This window comes from Athalia rosae, chromosome 1, assembly GCF_917208135.1.
Source record: "Athalia rosae chromosome 1, iyAthRosa1.1, whole genome shotgun sequence".
Taxonomy (NCBI): Eukaryota; Metazoa; Arthropoda; class Insecta; order Hymenoptera; family Athaliidae; genus Athalia; species Athalia rosae.
Window position 1 is genome coordinate 11,759,865 of NC_064026.1, and position 20,024 is coordinate 11,779,888.

General features: G+C 39.2%; 1 protein-coding gene and 1 long non-coding RNA gene across 4 annotated transcripts; one reads left to right on the forward strand and one right to left on the reverse strand.

The window, feature by feature from the left end:
- Nucleotides 1-481: 481 nt before the first annotated feature.
- On the reverse strand, nt 482-19,895 carry LOC105686989 (pancreatic triacylglycerol lipase-like). 2 transcript variants are annotated; one of them, XM_048657257.1, is made up of 10 exons: nt 19,678-19,895; nt 5,266-5,438; nt 4,838-4,992; nt 4,555-4,674; nt 3,136-3,282; nt 2,824-3,052; nt 2,300-2,734; nt 2,041-2,167; nt 1,734-1,949; nt 482-1,639 (listed from the first exon to the last, which is right to left on the reverse strand). In XM_048657257.1, the coding sequence occupies exons 2-10, from the start codon at nt 5,435-5,437 to the stop codon at nt 1,534-1,536; spliced, it is 1,707 nt and encodes a 568-aa protein (XP_048513214.1). In that variant the 5' UTR covers nt 5,438; nt 19,678-19,895; the 3' UTR covers nt 482-1,533. The 2 variants fall into 2 exon arrangements, with proteins under 2 accessions (XP_048513214.1, XP_012257712.1); XM_012402289.3 differs by lacking the exon at nt 19,678-19,895 and adding an exon at nt 19,186-19,663.
- Nucleotides 3,289-5,027, forward strand: LOC125501430. Of its 2 annotated transcripts, none has more exons than XR_007279008.1 (3): nt 3,289-3,687; nt 4,540-4,778; nt 4,865-5,027. It is a non-coding gene; the product is annotated as an uncharacterized LOC125501430 (long non-coding RNA). The 2 variants fall into 2 exon arrangements; XR_007279009.1 differs by lacking the exon at nt 3,289-3,687 and adding an exon at nt 3,714-4,182.
- Nucleotides 19,896-20,024: the final 129 nt, after the last annotated feature.

Here is a 20,024-nt window from a genome sequence, read left to right on the forward strand (position 1 = left end):
GCTTACAATTAAATCTTATGCGAAAAAAAAGAATAAAAAAAGGTAATGAAATAAATGGAAAAAAGTTGAAAATGATATCAACTGTATTTAAAGCTCGCTAATTGTGAATTACAATTGAGCGTTATCTGCTATAATAACATTCAGAGAAATCTGTACAATTACGCGCCTTGTTGTGTGCAAATCGTACACCATGTATATAAACATACACGAGTAATGCTCGATAAAATTCAGCTTTTAGAAAATTTATGAAGTTTTCAATTACTCCGCTTTATTAATTCCCCGATCAATGAATGACGTTCTTCGTGTAGACAATAATGATAGCGAGGGAATTGGGGATCTGCAAAAGGTATGTTCCGAATAAAATGGGTTTTTCGAAGTTGAGAATTTTTACCCACTCTATCTGCATGAAATTCATCAAAATGCCTTATGATCTAACAAGAGTTAAAATTAAAGGAATCTTGACATTGGAATAATGACGCAATTCTGTGTTACATTCAACATTTATTTACTCAAAGACGTCTTAAGATCGTTCAATATTCTGAAAGTTTCGTCACGGCATCATGTCAATTTACATTTTTCGTCTAATCAGTCTACTGCGACGATAATTGTTAAAATATCTTGAAATCATTCATGTAGTCTTCCATTATGCAGCTTATGCTTCAAAGTACCTCCTAGTTTTCGAGAATGATATATGTATATATATTAATATCGTATATAATATATATATATACATATGTGTATATTATATGTATGTACATTGGGCAAGTGGCAGATTATACCTTGGAGTATGATAGAAAAAAATATATATTCACAATTCTGGGATTTTTCGCCTACTATAGCGGCGTACCTTAAATTATTACAGCACAATATCACAAAGATTAACTTAGATAATTATAATTTTTAAGCACTACAATAACGTAACGCAAAGTAACGTAACGTAAAATGCACCTGTAAAGTGTAAAATAATAACACGTATGCCATTGATGCGTCTTACTCAATTATTAGGTATGTATGCGGATGATCATATACATATACGTATAATATATTTTATCAGTGAGCTTGATGATAAAATCATGTAGGTATGTATACATGTATGTATTTACATAATTAATATACATAGACCGCAGCAACTTGGAAATGGGTATGTAATATTTACTATACATACGCGGTTATACCTGATACGAAAAAAAAAAAATTCAATATACATATATCTACAGCTGGTTACACCCAAAATTGTAGCGATGGTTCATCACCTATTTGTCAACCTTTACAAACTTATAAAAACTAGAAGTTTATCTACAACATGATCACATTAATACTGGTGAAAACGAGCGCTAATTCGGAATATACTTACAGGTATATTATATTTAGTCATCGTTTTTTTTTTTGTTTTTGTTTCTCTAGACATACTTTGAGATCCATCTGCCAGCGGATCTGATCAGTCCAATTGACTTATCATCAGGGACATGTTCACTTGACTGTGGCTCGACTTGATTTGGATTTTTTTTTACATCATTCTTCTTCCCGAAATAGCTACGAGCAATTGTCAACGAACGAGGCGCTCGATCTGCTCGCTATCTCAGCGTACTCTTGCCTCCCCGCCGAGCAGAGCTTGCTTGAAAAGTCTGTCTCCCTTTTTCTGCGATAAAAGAAAAACGGATTAATTTGGGGGTCCCGAAATTTGTAATTTCTCCCTTCGGCGTCTCGGTTTTGAGCCCTGGTGAGTTACCTACCCTCTGCCAGGAAGTTCCATTACGTCAACAGCGACGCTATTAACGTAAAGGCGATCATTGCACCAGAAAAAGCACAGGGATCGTGGCTGCAATACGTCCATATCGTATTCCCACGAGAGTTCAACGCGCCGAATTTTTCCAATATCTCCACTCGCACCACCACTGTGGGAAACGACCATCCTCGCAGAGGTACCATGTTCGAGCTTCATGTATCCTCTGTAGAAACATCGAATAGTATGGTATACGTCGAACAATCAATGCTCAGATAATTCATGACTTATTTAAGAAAATAGTAATTATAATTTACCCCGGGGTGAGATCCATGTTGCGAATTACACCGTTGTCGGCGTGCAAAGTCGCCTTCATAAATCCCTGGACCCAACTTTCAGCTGTGGGGGGTCTCGCCAGGTCGATCGTAATCCTATAATGTTTCCCTGCAATTTGAAGGCCCGTTTTTAGCAACCTGCATGAAATCGAGCGATAGACAAGTACCCGATACGAGTACTCAATGAATTTTTATAAGTTATGTAGGTATGCAATATGAATACAGATTGTGCTGGACCTACTGCAATATGGCTCTTCCTTGCCGGTGGTGAAGAAAAATCTTGATCCTAGGAGCGGTGTAGTGTCGTCCTGATCCTGACTCTGGTGTCTCAGAAGAGCGGGGCTTTTGTCGGCGTGATAACCCATCACAGCACAGCTGACGCTGCTGTTACTTTTACAGGAGAAACACTCGCCACGCATGAAACTCGAGAAGCTTCCGCATTCGTGAGCGACGTACTGACACTTGGAGTTTATGCTTTCCGTAAATAGTTTAATTGCACGCACGTGGTTACAGGCAACCAAAACCCTCGAAGCTTCCTCAAGTCCCTCACGAATTAAAGTGAGCGGCAGAGAAGGCGTCGTTTCGCTCAAATCCGTGCAACCTGGCTGCTCCTTTCCGTTATTAGGATAAAAATCTAGGTGACCGCAGGGCTGACTCATTCCGTACCCCGGGATACCTGTGTACAACAATAACGATTCCCAAAGTTTGTTCATTCGACGTTATAATACAATTCAGATAATCGGAAGTTTTTCGATTAATCGGTACCTAGAAAGAATATATTCTTCCCGTCCGTGTGGATAACGTCGACGAGTTGGGCGTCCGAAGGATCCAGACGCAGATGGTTTGGCATCCCTTGGAAGTATGGTTCAGCAGGATCCAATCCTGTAATCCTGCTGATACGACCTGATAATTTTTCGCCGGCATACCCCGCCGTATGGGCTCCGAGACTGTGACCGATTATGTGAACGCTGTTTAAATCCAGTCCGTAATTATTCTGAAAAAGTAAATCAATTTTTGATACATCATTTGCGAGATTATTATTGTTCGAGAGATTACGAGTTCGTCAATTTCACTTGCCTTAAGATGAGTTATAAGATGAGCTATTTCAAGGCCGACCAGGCGCGTATTCGCAGTCGCTTGAGTGTACAATGGAAGACTTCCTCCTGCCCAATCAACAATTATCACGTTGTAGTCCGAATGTTTTAACAACTCATTACGCATCTCCTGGAATGACAAAGGTAACGAAAATTTAAAAATGATGAGTTTATAAAGTAACTAATGATCGATCACGATTTGTATCACGTGGGTATCGCGCCGGTAGGCATTTGTTTTACGAGCCCAGCGACCGCCATTACTTCGTCAATCTTTCGACGTAGCTGACTTCGCTCCGTGTTTCAGTGTAACGATAATTATAAAATTATTCTGTTAAATCGGTTAATTATACAATCGGTGATAGTGACTTGATCATGGAACGAAAGCAATCGAATGTTACGACTCCGACGAGCCAGAACATTTGAATACGGGAAAATTCTGGAAAATCTGCTTCAAATTTAACAATCAATTAATAAACATGAAATCCGGCATTCCGTCGTCGTTTTGCACCAAGGATTTCACGAGAGAGTAAAAAAGGTATAAAAATCTTTTTAAATCTTCCAGTATCATTTCTTGCGAATATGTATACGTAACGAAAATTCTCGAGGGTGATGAATGACAAATGAATGCCATAGATTTTGCGCGGGATGTTACGATTAGTGTACCACGTGGGTGTCGCGCCGGTCGGCCGCCATTACTTGTTATTGTCATTAGTCCGCAAACCGAGAGCGAACCTTGTTGACGTAGTTTACGTCGTCCCGTGTTTCACCCATTTCACCATTACAATGTCAGAACTCGAAAAGTTTTTCGAAACAATCTTCAAGCAGTCGCAAGTAAGACGGGCGAATAATAGTCATGAAATTATTCTGTTAAATCGGTTAATTCTATCTTCGGCGATCGTTGCTCAATCCCAGTACGCAAACGATTGAATGAAACGATTGAACATTCGATCTCGAGAAAAATCTAGAAAATCTGGTATTTGATCGACTATAAAACAACCGTGACGAAAAATCGAATGTGAGACCAATAAAGGTAGAAACAAATTTGTAATAAGTTTTTAAGAGATACTCTTGCGTTCCGTAAATTTCTCATGCCCTTGATAACACGCATTTGAGGTTTATTATAATCGTCAACACCTTGCGTCAACTTGAACCCATATGTATGTATATTGTTTATTTCAAACGAACTCTAAAAAATATAATTATAATAACGATGAAGCCATACCGAATATACGTACGTATAATATACATAAGTATATCTGTACACAATGACGAAGGTGGTTTTAAGCTCTTAGAGCGCTGAAGTCAGTTTGTACTTTCTATTATCAACGAACTGCCGACTAATATAGGTATGCCGTCATTAATATATTTTATAATAAAATATTAACAGATGGTCTCGACTCACCTTCACCCAATTACTAAGTGGCGTATCTATGAAACCGTGGATAATGAACTTGGTCTCCCGTTTCGGGTCAAAGTTAGATCGTTTAATGGACTTGTCCTTAGCCACTATAAGAACCTGGCCCTGGAAATGAAGATAGAAATCACCGAAATTAATTATACGAAGATGCAACGCAAGTCGGACGATCTATGATAATGTGATCGTTAACCGAAATGCCGCAATTCCAGGTAAACAAATAGATTTTCATTTATACTGAAACAATATCTGCTCGATGGCGAAATCTTACTTCTGTCGGATTTGATTTCGTGTACAGGATGAATCTAGTGTTGATAACTTCCCTCGGCAGGGGGAAAACATTGAAGGGTCTGTGGATTAGGTGATACCAGCTCCTTGTGATGTTCACGCACCCCAGTTCTTCGTAACATCTTGTCTCGTTTTCAACTGCAATCATCGAGTAGCGGAAAAAAAAATCCCCATTAAAGGAAAAGCAACCTGACTAATTGTAAGTACAAAAAAAAAAAATCTTTATATCGTTCATTTCTATCGGATGCTGCCGGTCGATGAGGATGTCCGGATCGTCGATGAGGAAAACTGGAATTCCCCCAAGAGTTTGAATACAGTCGAATACGATTAAAAGGTACGTTCCCAAGTCATGAGAGCGTGATGAAAAATTACTCCAGTTGAAAATAACGAGTTTCGTTGTTGTTTACTCACAAGGTAGCCAAGGGATGTTGACTTCTATTCGATCGCTACGCGCCCATTGCCAGGGGTCCAAAATACCAGCGTGACAAACGACGGGTGCGAGGAACAACACCAAAGCCAGTGTCGACGTGAACCCCATTGAGTCTTTCTCAACGTTGTTTTGACCAGCAAAAATCCTCCGCATACTGTGAGCAAACGACGAAGAGAAAATTGCAGAAACAATCTCGGTAAATATTTGAAAGACACAAATTTTTATATATATATTCATATATATGCAATATGTCTCGTTTACTTTATTCGCGAGTATGTTATAAATATAACGGCTTATCCCGGATAAGTTGTACGCCGATTCACGTCCGAGTGCCAACTGATGTTATTTCTTCCGATTTGAACGATATGTAGGCACGAGGAGAATGGGTTGCGTTATTACATTCGTTATCGAATAGATGATGGATTTGGGTGAGCTCCAAGGGTATTAGAAACAGTCGTAATCTTAGGGCCTCGAAATATATCTTCAACAAATTAACGTTCGAATCCGGAGGTTGAAAACCGTTCTTTATCCATTTATTTTTTTTATTTTTTCATTCAGAGGACGCAGCCTTGAATACGGGCGACAATCTTGCCTAGCGAAAGCATATTATCCTCAATACCGTACACAGATCTCTCTGAATCATCTCATCTGAGGTGCTGAAGTATAATTAACACCTGTTTCTTTCTCTCTTTTTTCCTTTAATTTTATATTCCTGTTTTTCTCTTGCTAGAGTCAGTGACGTTGTGCGAAATCAAGTATGCAAATTATAGAATTTTAAATCCAGTCAATAATCCCTAGATTTCGCCAATTTCGTTATTACATTTCCAATACTCTCATATCAGATGTCGTTTATGTCAGCGATACATTATGCGTAATAATTCGTATATTATATCACGTAATATCTTTCGCCGACGATATCACATCCATGCCTATTTCATAATTTGTGGATCTTCGATTTGTTGACCTTTTCATTAGCCCATTGTTATCTGACGCCGTATAAATGTGTGATTGTCATACAGCTATTATATCATCATATCGTCTACGCACTCCTATAATTTCATTTATTCATTTTTTTACGGGCCATCGTCACTCGTATCTTTTAACGATCATAGATGATGTACCATATAATATACAGCCGTTTATTGGAAACTACTGCCATTAATCGGTCACGAAACTTTTTCAGCGAATATACACAAAATCAAATGCAAGGCGAACGATACCCGCCACAATCGTGTACACAATCATTAAACCCAAATAAGAAGAAAAAAAAAGAAAAAAACAACAAATAAAAATCTTTTTCATTCTAAAGTGAGAGTCATCGCGCAATCGACCTTAGATCGTTGTGTTGTACCTGCGTTAGAAACGTCGAAGTTAATTTATTGGGTAATTTTTTTGTCGCTGATAAAAATCGGAGTAATTTTATGAATCGTACGGAGACTTTTACCCCGTGCAATTTCGTACGTCACAGATTTACTCATTATGTTCGCATTACAAGTGTGAAAATAGATCGGTCTACCTATTCACTACCTACGATATTAATTGTACAGCGAGAGAAAGGATCGCGCGGAATTTCGCTCACTTAATGTCTACCGTGCGTACATGTATAACGGGTCATAACCGTAGAGGGTTAAAGTCCGTACGTGGAAAGTTCACAAGTATACGAAAACGGATCACATGCGACACGAATTGAAATATGAACGATAAATTTCTGACTTTGGTGTTACAATTACACGGTGTCACCGTACGCACGTAGAAAATTGACGTTAATTCGTATACGGTAGTGTAACGAGTCGGATATTCTCAAATAATACAGTTGCAATAAAATAATCCACGCCAATTAAAAGTGCACGTACACAAACTGGTCATTATGCATTGCAATGTGAAACAACGCGCGTGTTCGATCACGCGTGACACGTGCATGAAATTTAATGATTTCTTATTGCCAACTAATTTATAATTGTACGTCATATTTTCCCGTATATATTCTGATCATTTTCACATCATTTGTGAAAAAAATTATATATTTCTATATAAATACACACCTATTCGCGCTCTGCTGCATTTCCCTTCACTCGTTACACGACCGTATATTCATTGGGGGTGACATTTTGTGTAAAGAATAATTAAAAGTGACCGGAAGTTGCATTGGATTTCTTTTATTTTATTTTATTTTATTTTTTTTCACTTTTGTTCTGTAATCTTTTCGCTATCGAATTTCCGTTGGCCTTATACATACATTAGTTATACGAAGTTATATGTGATCTGTTGAGTTGCCGAGATTATATCAAGCTCATTTATATTCTGGTATACGATATATCCCATTCGGTGTGTAATTGTATCTCAAGGTAAACGAGTTTAGAATCGTTGTACATTCATTTTCGTTATGTTAATTAATTCTAGTAATGTAACCGCGCTGCACTGCACGTATATGTACATAAGCTTTTGATTGTTTTCGGCTTTTGGGGCTGAAAATGAAAGACAGATTTTTTAGTGGAATCTAATTAAATTCATCCGTCTATCGGAATGATCGGGTTGTCGTTACTTTTGTACTTTTCGGAGGGAAAAAATTTGAGATATCTCTATGAATTTAGTTATTTCAGTCGACGAATCCGTGTTTTTGCTGTACCTCGTATTGTTGTAGCTCTTTTCTAGATCATTCGTATGACATTGGTACTATATAATTGATAGAAGATGAAAAAAGGAATTGAACTTGATTCGCTAAACTTTCCAACGTTTGATGTTCGAAGACCGTATATAATCTGGCCATTGTATCCGTTTACAATACAAATAACACGTATACGAATTTCTTCTGGATCGTCGGTAGATGAAAATTTATTCTCCGTATTCATTACATTCGTAACTAGATTCCAATCGCAATTAAATCAGCCGTAGCTAACGCGGATCATTTACCGCCGATCGCTTCCTTTCTATACGCGTAACAGCGCGTGAAATCTGTAATTGATCCATGGAGAATGCCCGTCTTTATTCGTCTCGTTTTTTTTTACTCTATTTTTTATTCCGTCTGAGCTCACATCGGTCAGACCCTCCGAGAATCGCGACGATCGCGTCAGAACCTTAGAAACCAGGTACGCGAGTAGAGACAAACTCGTTTCCTGATTGGGTTTCATCGTAATTGCAATCGGTAATTTAAACCATCATCATTCATAATGTCAGTTATTTGTGCGCTTTGTTTTATAATTCTGGGTTATTTGATTTTTTTCCCCCCTTCTCTAGTTTTATATCGTACGTACCTTTGAACGTAGACGTGTTACCGCAAAAGTTTGCCAATTATTTTATGTACAGTGCATCTCATGAAAGTGAAACTTGAGCGGTTGAATGTATGCGTATATTTGAAGTTTACATGATGTATTGACTGTATGCAGTTTTAAATGGGACAAACGAGAAAAAAAATTTTTATTCATTTCTTTTCTCGTCAAATCAGAAAAGACAGGTACGTTAATATACGAGTGTACATAGAAATCGAGAACCTGGGGCTACATAGTTATAGAATTTATATATATATTTATTTCTGTCTCATATCGATGTGAACATAGTTGAATTAATACGGTGTTCGATGTACGTGTACCTTAGTCAAGAGTTTAATGTTCCACATTATCATAATTGAACGTTTTGTACGTGGATCGCGTGTAATCTACGCGTCGTTTTAATATAAAGACTTTACTCCGCAACGCGACGACGTTATGCGCCAGTATAGCCAATATCCGTATCGTGAGATTGTGCTGTACGTACGTATCATTTGGTCAGGAAATTGATTTCCAACTTTATGAATAGAAAAGTATGAGTGATCGAACGTTGCCGCCGTTAATTAACTGTAGAACTCGATCGGCTATAAGGAAGAAAAAAAAAGATGAAAAAATAAACTACGTCTCGACGATGATTCCGGGATCTTTTTTTTTTTTTTTTTTTTAAACTGGATGTATTATTCAGGCTTTATACCTGTACAATGACCACATCGTTTCTGTATAATCAGCACTGTAAACGTCGTCTTTCGAATTGAGAATGAAGCTGCAGCGTTTTTATTCCCTTCTTTTTCTACGTTATCATTTTTTTTAAATCATAATCGATCTACGTTGTTACGGTTTCGTTTGCGATAATACGCGCATTATTCAGTCGTAGTTATCGCGTATATACATACAGGTATTTGTATTTACACAGTCTATTCGAACTACAAATTAAGTATGTACATAAATACGTATACTTATATGTATATGTGTATTTACACATTATGCAATTTAAAGTAACACGTGCTATAATACGATGTACAGGTATAGGTATGTAACATGCATAGATAACTCTTGTGTCATACAAAACCACGTGGGGCGTCGTATATCTATAGTATTTTTATCGTGCCACTGACACGGTTCAACGTTTTGTTTATCTTCGACGATTTTTAGTACGAAAATTGATCAGTGAAAGCGGCAAAACGGAGAAGCAAAAGTTGTTATACGACGCATATGTAATTGGAAAAAAAAATTGTTATACACCGAAAGATTTTATGTGATATAATTACAGCCGCGATGTCCGAAGAGCGAGGATAACAGCAATCGTAAGACGGATTGATTTTGTAAAAAGGAGAAAAAAAGAAAAAAAGAAAACAAAAAAAACAAATTTATCGTGCACCTGCAGATGTGTTAATTGCAGCACAGCGTCAGTTCATCGTCCAATAAAAATATGGATCTTCCTGGTTCTCTAAAAGGCGACGACATAAATTTTTAAATATCTTCCACCATCTCCGTCTCGTTGACCGACAACGAGAGATATATCTCATAGCTGCAGCCTGCGAGAGAGAAAGAGCTGGAGTGAAAAAAAAAGGTTTTCTTATTTCGTTTTTTTTTTTTTTTCCTTTCCTTCTTTCTTTCTACGTAGTTGCGGAGTCTGCTTTGCTTCGGCGATTACCTAAGTCGTGCAGGTCGATCGAATCTCTTCAGCAAAAATCATTATGTATATTATAATCGAGAGCCACCGTCTCGAAGAGATCGTTGAACGATCCGATCACGTCTGCGTTACAACGCGGCGCTGTATGTGTCACCGGTGAAATCACTCGAAGGCCGCGCGTAGACACCAGAGGTAAAAAGAAAAAAACAAAAAAAAAAAAAAAATCAAATAAAACGGAGTAAAAAAGATCTAGACGCACGAAATAAACGACTCGTTGAATCGGTAGTAGATATGCGTATACATCGTTATGGCGCAGATAGAGAGAGAGAAGTATGTACGTGAATATACAACGTGTTACGGAATTCAGAGATTATAATTTGCCAACTTAAGTCGCAACGTTCTACGCTCGGTATCGCGTGAAAAAAAAAAAAAAAAATCGGTATGAGGAAGGGAAAGGGGAATTACAGAGACACACAATTGTCGGGGTCTGCACGGTACGCCGCATATTTGCCTCGGCGGTAGTCGATCTCCTTCTTATCCCGGTGCCGATGTCGCTTCTCTTTCGGAATGGGGAGAGTCCGCGAGTCCCGCGTGTTGCTTTCACCGAACGAAGAGACACTTCTCTTCTCCTTCGCGTCTCTTATACATACATACGTAGGTATATCTCGGCGGTAATGGTCCGTACAGACGGGCGCTGGGTGGGGCGATTATCTTTGGAGCGGTATCCAGAGCGAGAAATGACCGCGGAAAGTCGAAGGAATTTGTGACATAACTTAATGTTCGCGTAATACCCCGGCTACCGTGCGCGCGCTCGAGATGTCTTTGAAATCACCATCGCCTTTATATTATGATTGTTATTTTATACCTGTGCAGTAACGCTTCAGCGCGGTGATTCGCTTTTTGTATATCTGCGCGCCTTCGTCATTTTTGTCTTTGTCTCGTTATCCCACGAAATATCGCAGCAACCGTAACCGCGACTGTCTCTCGCATCGGGTTTTTGCAAAAAAAATTTTTTTCAGAAATTAGACGAATCTCGGAGGGACGATTTTATTCGCGCCGTTATTTTTTACGTAACGATAAAAATAGGAAGCGATTGCTCACTTCGGGCTCGGTATACATATACATATACATATACACGTAATATAATTCGGCGCAGGAGTCTCTGCATCGGTTTTTATATTTCATTCCTTACGTATACAGGTGTGTATGCATACTTTTTCAACTATACCTTCTCTCAAACTCTTCCTTTCCAATTAGCCGTTACTTCTCAGCGACGCCGTTCACCCGCTGATGATAAATTCTCGCACCGAAATTATTAGAGAATAATTTCTCTACACCTGCAGCGCTCCACCGTCAGGTGTATCCGATGTGTGTTATTATAATATTTATTTTTGTGTCCAGAAAACGAGGTGGCGAGGCTATACGTATACATGTATACATGTAACTGTACAGACGGTAATTTAATTTAGCTCAAGTTCTCCGGAGATTTCATTTCACGGACGCCGGATTATATTGTTCGTTCCGGTATATCTGTACATATTCGTTGGGTGTATATATGTAGTATAATATATAATACGTGTTCGTTTACGATATTATGCATATACCACAGGCACGCGACGTCCCGTGCTGATCGGTCTGGCGCCACATGTTTTCATCGAAAGTGGTCTCTCCGATCTGTACAGCCAATCCGATTCGTCGTGATCTGTTCCGATCCCGGTAAACCCCCAGGGGATCTTATCGGCCACGTACATTTCACCTCGTGCCGGTAACGCGCTCGCTATTAAATAATTATTATTCGAAAAGGGAGAGCAGGAACGAGGATCGTGTACATACCTGTATAGGTACAATACACACGCGTACGTATGTGTGTATGTTCATCGTATTTGAACAACCGGTATACAATCGCGAGCTTACACGTATATATTCATTACGTTTGTATAGGTATATACGGTCGAACGTGTTCACCGATATGAGGTATATAAAATTGGGCGCGCGGTCGACGCGGTTCCAAGATGGAGAATTGAGAACTGGCCCACATTCGACGTCCTTCCCGGCGGCAATGCTGTTTCGCTTCCTGTATGGCGCTTAATATCATACGTACATATATATATACGCACCTAACGTTACAACTTGGCGAAACGCGGGTACAACGTGAAGAAATTACACGTTATTTTGTATCGATTATTTTTTTTATCTTCCTCACAGTAAGCGAGGTGGAGATTGTTCGATGTTTTTTTTTTTTGTTTTATCTGCAAACTCACGGTGCGCCGGAGAAGAAACGTGAAAAAAAAAAAACACACCCGCAAACGCACGCACGCAGGTGTCGCGAAGAAATGGGAAGTAAGTAGTTGGAAAGGTCGTCCGCCGCTCGACGTAGTTAAAGTTTACTTCCTGCATGGAATCCACTCAGGTATGATCATAGATTTTTACCGATTTGCTCGTCCATAGATGTAACGTACGCAGTTATACCTGTAATTACGTAGGAAGCGCCGCGGCATTATTACCTACGAATTGTACATTAACGTGTATATAATACAAGAACCTTTCGCACGTGCATCGATGCGTGCATATACGTATGTATATTTTGCGGCGACTTATGGTTAACTGTAATGAAAGGTCTGTACAGAAAAACTAGCGGAACGCACGTTCGTCTTACGGACCCTGTATCGCGTTATTCCGCAAATCGTGTGATATCTGTTCGGATCGATCGAACGAAAAGATCCGAATCGATGATACGCGTGAAACTCTGATAAAAGCCACGACGACCGATCCACAATGAGCGTATATGTGATATTGAACAAAATATCGTGGCGATAGCGTTCGCCTTTCTAGTAGAAATACCTATTTGATTATTGCCGGAAGATCTTTGAGCCAAGCACGAGCGTATTTTATACGCGTACAGGTGCAAATGGTGTACGGGATACGTACGTATTTATATAGCTGTACGTAAAGTTGAACGTAGGTATGTGTCTACAAATAATATGCCTGTCATCGTCCTCTGATGTCTATATAAATGTAGGTATTATGAAAAATTTCAATTTCAAGAAGAGAAATGCTATATACCGACAGATGCTGCGCGTATAATACATACTCCTATAGACATAACACATGTACACATGTGCCGCGTAATCCGCAAAGTCATCGCTTGAGATATTTATTTTTTTATCCATTTATTTTCTGTGTATAATATTTTCTTATTTATTTCATACGCTTGTTTTTTTTTTTTTTTTCTCTCCATAATTTATTTTATTCGCGATCATCGTCGTCGTCATCATCATCGTCGTCGTCGTCATCGTTGTTGTTATTATTATTGTTAGTTTTTTAATTACGCAATGGCACCTTTCTCCCCTGTTTTCTTCGAATACCGTGTTATTATAGTTGTGCAACTCAAGAACGTAAATATGCCTCCACGTATGTATTTTTTATTTTTATTTTCTAATCTGAAGCACACATACCTAGTTACGTTAACAATCTGTAGGCATAATCGTATCGGTTTTTTCCCATTCAATTGATTCACAAGTTTCGCAAGTGTACTCGATTCGAGACTTATCTGCACTAGTGAAAAAAGAAAGAGAGGAAAATCAGGAAACGGAAAAGAAAACGTTCGCGTACGTACAGATGCGTACCACCGACCGATTGGTCAGTAATTTCTTGACCTTATTATCGGATATTATTGATTAAAAGTTTGTTCGGTGTGGCTGACTTGCGAGTTTAAATTTTACGTAATGCAAGAAACGACGCTGTTCAACTCTTCCCTGCGGACGTGCTCGCGGTTCCCGTTGCCATTATACCTCACTCGGTCGTTCCTGCAGATTATTCGCCGCCGCCTTTCCCCGATTCCGGTATACACATACTATATGCATACATACCGTACGTACGCATAGATATATATTCACGTAGGCACATATTTATACATATATATGGACATTACCCGTGCGACGTGTAAAATGCAGCTATAAAGTAGTCGTCCGCAACGATCGCCTTCACATCTACAGATATACGATATACGTGAAAAGGCGCGGGTGAGCGCATTCCTCTAGGCATATTAATTCGGTAATCAATATCCATTAGTTTTTTTTTATTATTCCGGTTCTTTTTTTTTTTTTTCAACTCATTTTTATTTTTCATCGGTTATTACGCACGGTTTACGAATGTTTCACGCGCGTATACCTATGCCCGTGTATCGGTGAAATAATTTTTGAAATTCTGTACACGCAACATTACAGCAGCAGATATTATTGTACACATATGTATGTACGTACATTATATTTTACTATATAACGTCGCAATTCGAAGCAACACCTATAATTTTTCTCATTCGTTTAATGAAAAAAAAAAAAAAAAACAAAGAAGTATTTAAAATATTCCGAGCTCGTGCGAGAAATTCTCATTGTATTTATTTATCCGTCTATCCGTGTACTTATCTATTCCCGTGTGGGAATATTTTCCGCTAGACGCTAGAAGATGTATATTATAGGTATACGTCTGCCAGGTCTAATAGTTTGAAGATTGCGCGCGGAAAATGCTTTCATAGGATCGCGTGATGGGTGCGCGCGATACGTGCAATAATACAAAAGATCTTTGATCGGATGGGATTATAACTGCGGGTATATATATTTCTTTTATGAAAATGAATGGATTCGCTGGAATGAATGATGGTGGAAATTTATGCGCGTCTAAGGATACTCGGGTTCTCGCGTATGCTATTATAAATTTACCGACATACCGCGCGTATCGTATACCCGAGTGCAATTTTATTATAGCGAGCGAATTACAAATCGGACACGCTCGTACGATATCGAGATAATTCCGATACCTGCGGCCGCCTCGGATATGGCGAAAAAACTCAACGTTTGACTACTGCAGCCAATGGCGGTCGTAGACGATTAGGTGCATTTCCGGGTGACACAACACTTCGGCTGCTTTCCGAGTATCTGCAGCTCTTGTACTTACTTAGTAATTGGACCGTATGTCCAGTTTCGATCGAACGTCTATACGCCGTGAGACTTCAGGTTCCGGACGCACCGCGCGGTGACGGTGTGAAAATGTGCGCTCGTGAAACGCGAAACTCGGTTTCACTCGTCCGCTGCTGTCCGCTTACGTTATCCTAGATATTTTTGTTTTCGTTCGATTCGGATTGATTCGGCTCTTTATTCCAGATTCGAAATTTACCGATCTCTTAACACGGTCCACCCCGTACATAACGTACTCGTATCAATGCTCTAACGCACGTAAGTTGAGCTAACGAAGGACGCGATGTAGGTTTTTTTTTATTTTACATCCGCGGTGCATTAAACGCTTCGAGATATCGACTCGTTAATCGACTCCGTAATAATTTTACTTGCCACTTGAACTTGCGCGGGTATATTTGCTCGTTCGTTTATCGCATACGATGGCGAAAGTTACGTGGTTTGCTATTTTTCTATCAACTTTAGAGCGCGGCGATCGGAACAATTAACGCGATGGGTTCGTATACAATCATTATCTGTTCGGGATCCGAGTCATTCGATTCGCCGGAATATAACTATGAGCATGGTAGCGCTTTGAATTTTCTCTCCCATTCAAATCGGTGTGACGTAAACACGTCGTGAAGTGTTTTTCGTTGTTCAGTTTCGATGTAATAAGATTATTACTGACGTCTGCTTTGGTATTTTTTTCTTTCCGCGGCGCGAACGCGCGCTCGCGGTCGGAATAACGATAGAGTTCGTCTTCTCTCGGTAAACTGCTGCACACGCGGAAAACTTTCACAGCTCAGTTTGTTAATTATAATTCGCATAATAATTGTTCGCGCGCGGTGCACTCCTCGTAAAAACAATGTCCGGGAAAAAAGAGAAGGAAGATTTATGTATTTCTTTTCTCAATTATTAATCTCTTCATTCTTGAATTTTGCCAATTTCTTTAATTTCTTTTGTTTGTAATCCGATTCCAAACGAATTCCTCAAAATTGTGATCGTTAATTACCGTTTTACAGTTTCGCCTCCGTCATTTTCTACACTCGTTATTATATACCGAGAAAATTTTTATGAAAACAAACACTCCCGATAACCTGTTATAATAACGTAGTAGCATAATAGAGTTTCAAATTCTTAGGACGAATTGTATGAATGTATGGGGCATTTTGCGTCGACTCGATTTTTTTTATCTTTGGTTTTTTTATTTTTTCGCCAAAAGTGTTCCAAGGAGATTTTTTGAAAGTGCGCGCAATGTTCTGAATATCGACACGTTAAAAAAATTCGTTCAAAAGAGTAAAAAGAAGAAAAAAAAGCATGAAAAACTTAAAATTAGCTCAACTGAAGAGAAAAAAGAGGAGGGTTGAACTATGTCGTACAGTCTAGTTGACGAGGAATGTCCCATAGAGCGGTGTATATATAGATCATATAGAAATTCAACTTCGTTAATGAGTTTCTCGAGGAATCCAGTTCTTAATTTTTCTGGACTGAATTGAGAGGCGGTGCGGCGCGACTCCGTAACGTGGCCGGTTGGTATACGTATGTTTGAAATGAAAAGACGTCGTCGGAACGTCTGCCTTAATTCGTCGGGGCCTCTCATAGCTTTCCATCGGCCTTTACACTGACCTACATAACACGAAGTATAAACGACCCGCGTATGCATATATATATATAAATACATGGGCTAGCGGCTGGTCAAGTGTATATTTTCTAGGTAGGTGCAGGTTGTACGTAAAACGTTTACACCGAGATGAATGCAGATAGATAACCGACGAAATTCTGTTTCAACACCCACCGCATATCAGGAACGAAATGAAAAAAAAAAAAAAACAAAATAGATTCAAAAAAACTTTTCCTCTATAACCCGTATCACGTGAATCGATTTATTACAATTACATATTCGAAAAATGTAATATTGTGAATATCAATTATCGTAAACGAATAAAGTTTATGATTATGAAAAAATGTTGAGAAAAAAAGCAACCGACTCTTCGGGGCTAACGCTTCTTTGAGTTAACGTGTGAATAATTGCCCCAAGAGAGCCGGACGCGGAAGTGATTTTACGCACATGACGCTGTATCACGCTCCAGACCAGACAGATGAATCGCCACGTTCAAGTGTAACAGAAATTACTGCAAATGTGGTAATGCGCTGTGCAGGTACACGAGCCGAGCCGACCATCTACTTTTCTACACATCCGAAGCTCGTTGTACGAAACGCCGCCGTTTCGTGACCGCGGTACAGGAATGGAGTGGTTATTATAATATGGATATGAAAATAAAATAATGAATGGTTTCATTGCATAGCATGCAAACGCACCGGGTGTTCGATACACGCTCACCTACCGCGTGTATACGTACATCCGCACACCTTGTCGCGTACCAAGCAAAAGTAAAGTTCAGAGCGTGCCCATCCTAATTACTATTCAGCCGGCCACGATAGATGCCTTGCGTAAATAATGAATAAACGCGGGACACACGAACTTATTTATTTATTTATTTTTTTTTTCTCGAAGTCGTACTCGTCGGTACATTTGTTTATTCGTGTTATGTACATCTGTCATTTTTATTCGATATCTATTCAATTTTAATTACGAGTGTACATGTATATTGGAGTGATTTCGTACTCGCGGGCCACCACCACCTATGCGTCCGTCCGATCGTAGGAGTTCGCGTTACGCGCCCAATTCGGTGTCACCTGCGGTGATTTTGAATCATTTAACTCGACGCAGTAGCAACGCGATTCGCCAGGATCGGCGATTACGTAAATTATTTATGTACGCGTAGGTACGTAGCCTGTGCAAGTGGATCGCAGATCGGCTGAACGTCGAAGGGGAATTGTTAGAAATCTTGCGCAAATATCAATGTCACCTTACAGACGAATGCTTTTAGTCTCTCGTGTTCGTTCCGACTCTCGCGCGTCTGCAACGTATCTTTACACGGCTGCCTTCCGAAATCTGCATATATGATATAGGAGAATTCTATTTACAACGACGACTCGACGACTCGACTATTATCGTTGTTATTTATCTATCGCCTATCGACACTACTCGACGACGGTCGGCATTTTCACTCCCTAAATTTTTGTCGTCTCGCGAATATTAATCTCCAACTCGCACGTTGCCTATCGAAATTATCTCCCGTATACGGGGTACTACGGTATAATTAAATACCGGGCGCGTCTTATATACCCCGTGGAATAAGCGCACTCGTACGTACTTGAAATTTAATGGTCTCCATAGGAGAATTTATCGGGTGTATGGGTAGGCGAGTTCATCTGTGCGTCTGATATTATATTATTATATATATTATAATACGTACGGGGTATATGTACAGTGCAGCGAGAGGGGCTATCGTATGGCTAATCCATTATAGCCTTGCTCGCTTGGAGAAAGTCTAGTCATTCGTGAACCTGTAATCCTGCAGTATAACGCCGTCAACGTGGTGTCGTGTGTAGTATAGTATTAATATTATACAGTGGTATGTACAAATATGTACGTACGTATGTGCTGTATAAAGCACTCAATCGCACGTTAAATTCTCCTCTTTTTTTTCATTTTATTATAAATTACCTGGATAAGGTTTGCATAGAATACATAAATTCGTATCTCGGTAATTATTCACTTCTGTTCGTACCGATTTTCACTCGTGATTTTCTTTTTCTTACTCATTTCTTTTTTATTTTATTTTTTTATACATAAAACCTGAATCAGTTCGACCGAAAATCTCCCTGACTGAAAGCCGAATGAATCTGAATAGAAAAAAAAAAAATAAATCAAATTTTCATACCTGTTACGTCGATTATCGAACACTAATTATTATAAGATGTCGATTTGGACGATCGAACGAAGAGGAGAGAAGCAAAATTAACCAAAATAATTAATCGCAAATAACGTCTCGCTGTTGAATTATTTTCTCAAAGTTGTTTTCGAAATTGATGAATGAAGATTTAATTGAGGCAGGCCATGAATTAAGCCCCCCTAGCGTTCACGTGTAAGCGTTGATGAGAAGAACGATTATGCGACTATAACATTGATTGATTGATCGAAATACTCACTTTGCACAGTCAAGACTCAATTCATCCCTTGGTTACAACACCACCAAGTTTTTTTTTTTCTTTCTTTCTTTTTTTTTTTCTTACAAGCGGACCAAAATTAGGTCGTGGTGTCCGGTTTATATGTTTCAAAGATGAAAATGTTCCTTATTATTCGATCTCGTTCGTAAACTTCAACGAGGATCGTTGAATGAAAAAAAAAAAAAAAAAATAATGAAAATAAACCAACTTCACCACTCGCAATAACGTGGAAATATAATTCAGCGTTCGATCGGTGCGATAAATTCGACACGAAAAATTCGAAACGTTCGAGGTGTTTCGGAACCCCTGTTTATTTATTTTTTTTTTTTTTTTTATTTTTTTTTAATTTCTCCGCCAATCAATTTAGTTTTTCGTTTTCTTAAATTTCAATTTTTTTGGCGCACCGTTCCCGACTGACCGAAGAGACGCGAGCAGGCGAACTGCTTTCGTAGGTATCGAGCAACGAGTTGTTACCTGCCGATCGTGTTCTCCTTCTGCTGTTACTGCTTCTCGGGCTGCTGCTGCTGCTGCTGTTGCTGCTGCTGCTACCAACAGGTAGAAAAAGGAGGGGCACCTACTCTAACTAGAAGTGACGGCCGTGCCTCCTTCATCGACGGGAAGTGCTTTATAGAGTCACCGGTAATATCTTCGATTCACCTATCCATAACTCTTGTAACTTCCCACTTTGTGTACGATGCTCGTTTGACGAGAAAGGACCTAGTTTTGGCCTTTCTAGAAAATTACGTGCGTACCCGCATGCAAGAAAGGCGAGTAATTGTGGCGTAGGGGAATCGAAGTAGCCTCATCGTGAAATTTTTCGT

What these genes read in the sequence shown, in the direction of transcription:
- LOC105686989 (XM_048657257.1), bottom strand. Translation starts at nt 5,437, where the DNA reads ATGCGGAGGATTTTTGCTGGTCAAAACAACGTTGAGAAAGACTCAATG. An exon ending in CAAGGAAGAGCCATATTGCA is followed by an intron (nt 2,168 to 2,299) that starts GTAGGTCCAGCA and finishes TTCAAATTGCAG; the next exon opens with GGAAACATTATAGGATTACG. An exon ending in ATGGAACTTCCTGGCAGAGG is followed by an intron (nt 1,640 to 1,733) that starts GTAGGTAACTCA and finishes CTTTTATCGCAG; the next exon opens with AAAAAGGGAGACAGACTTTT.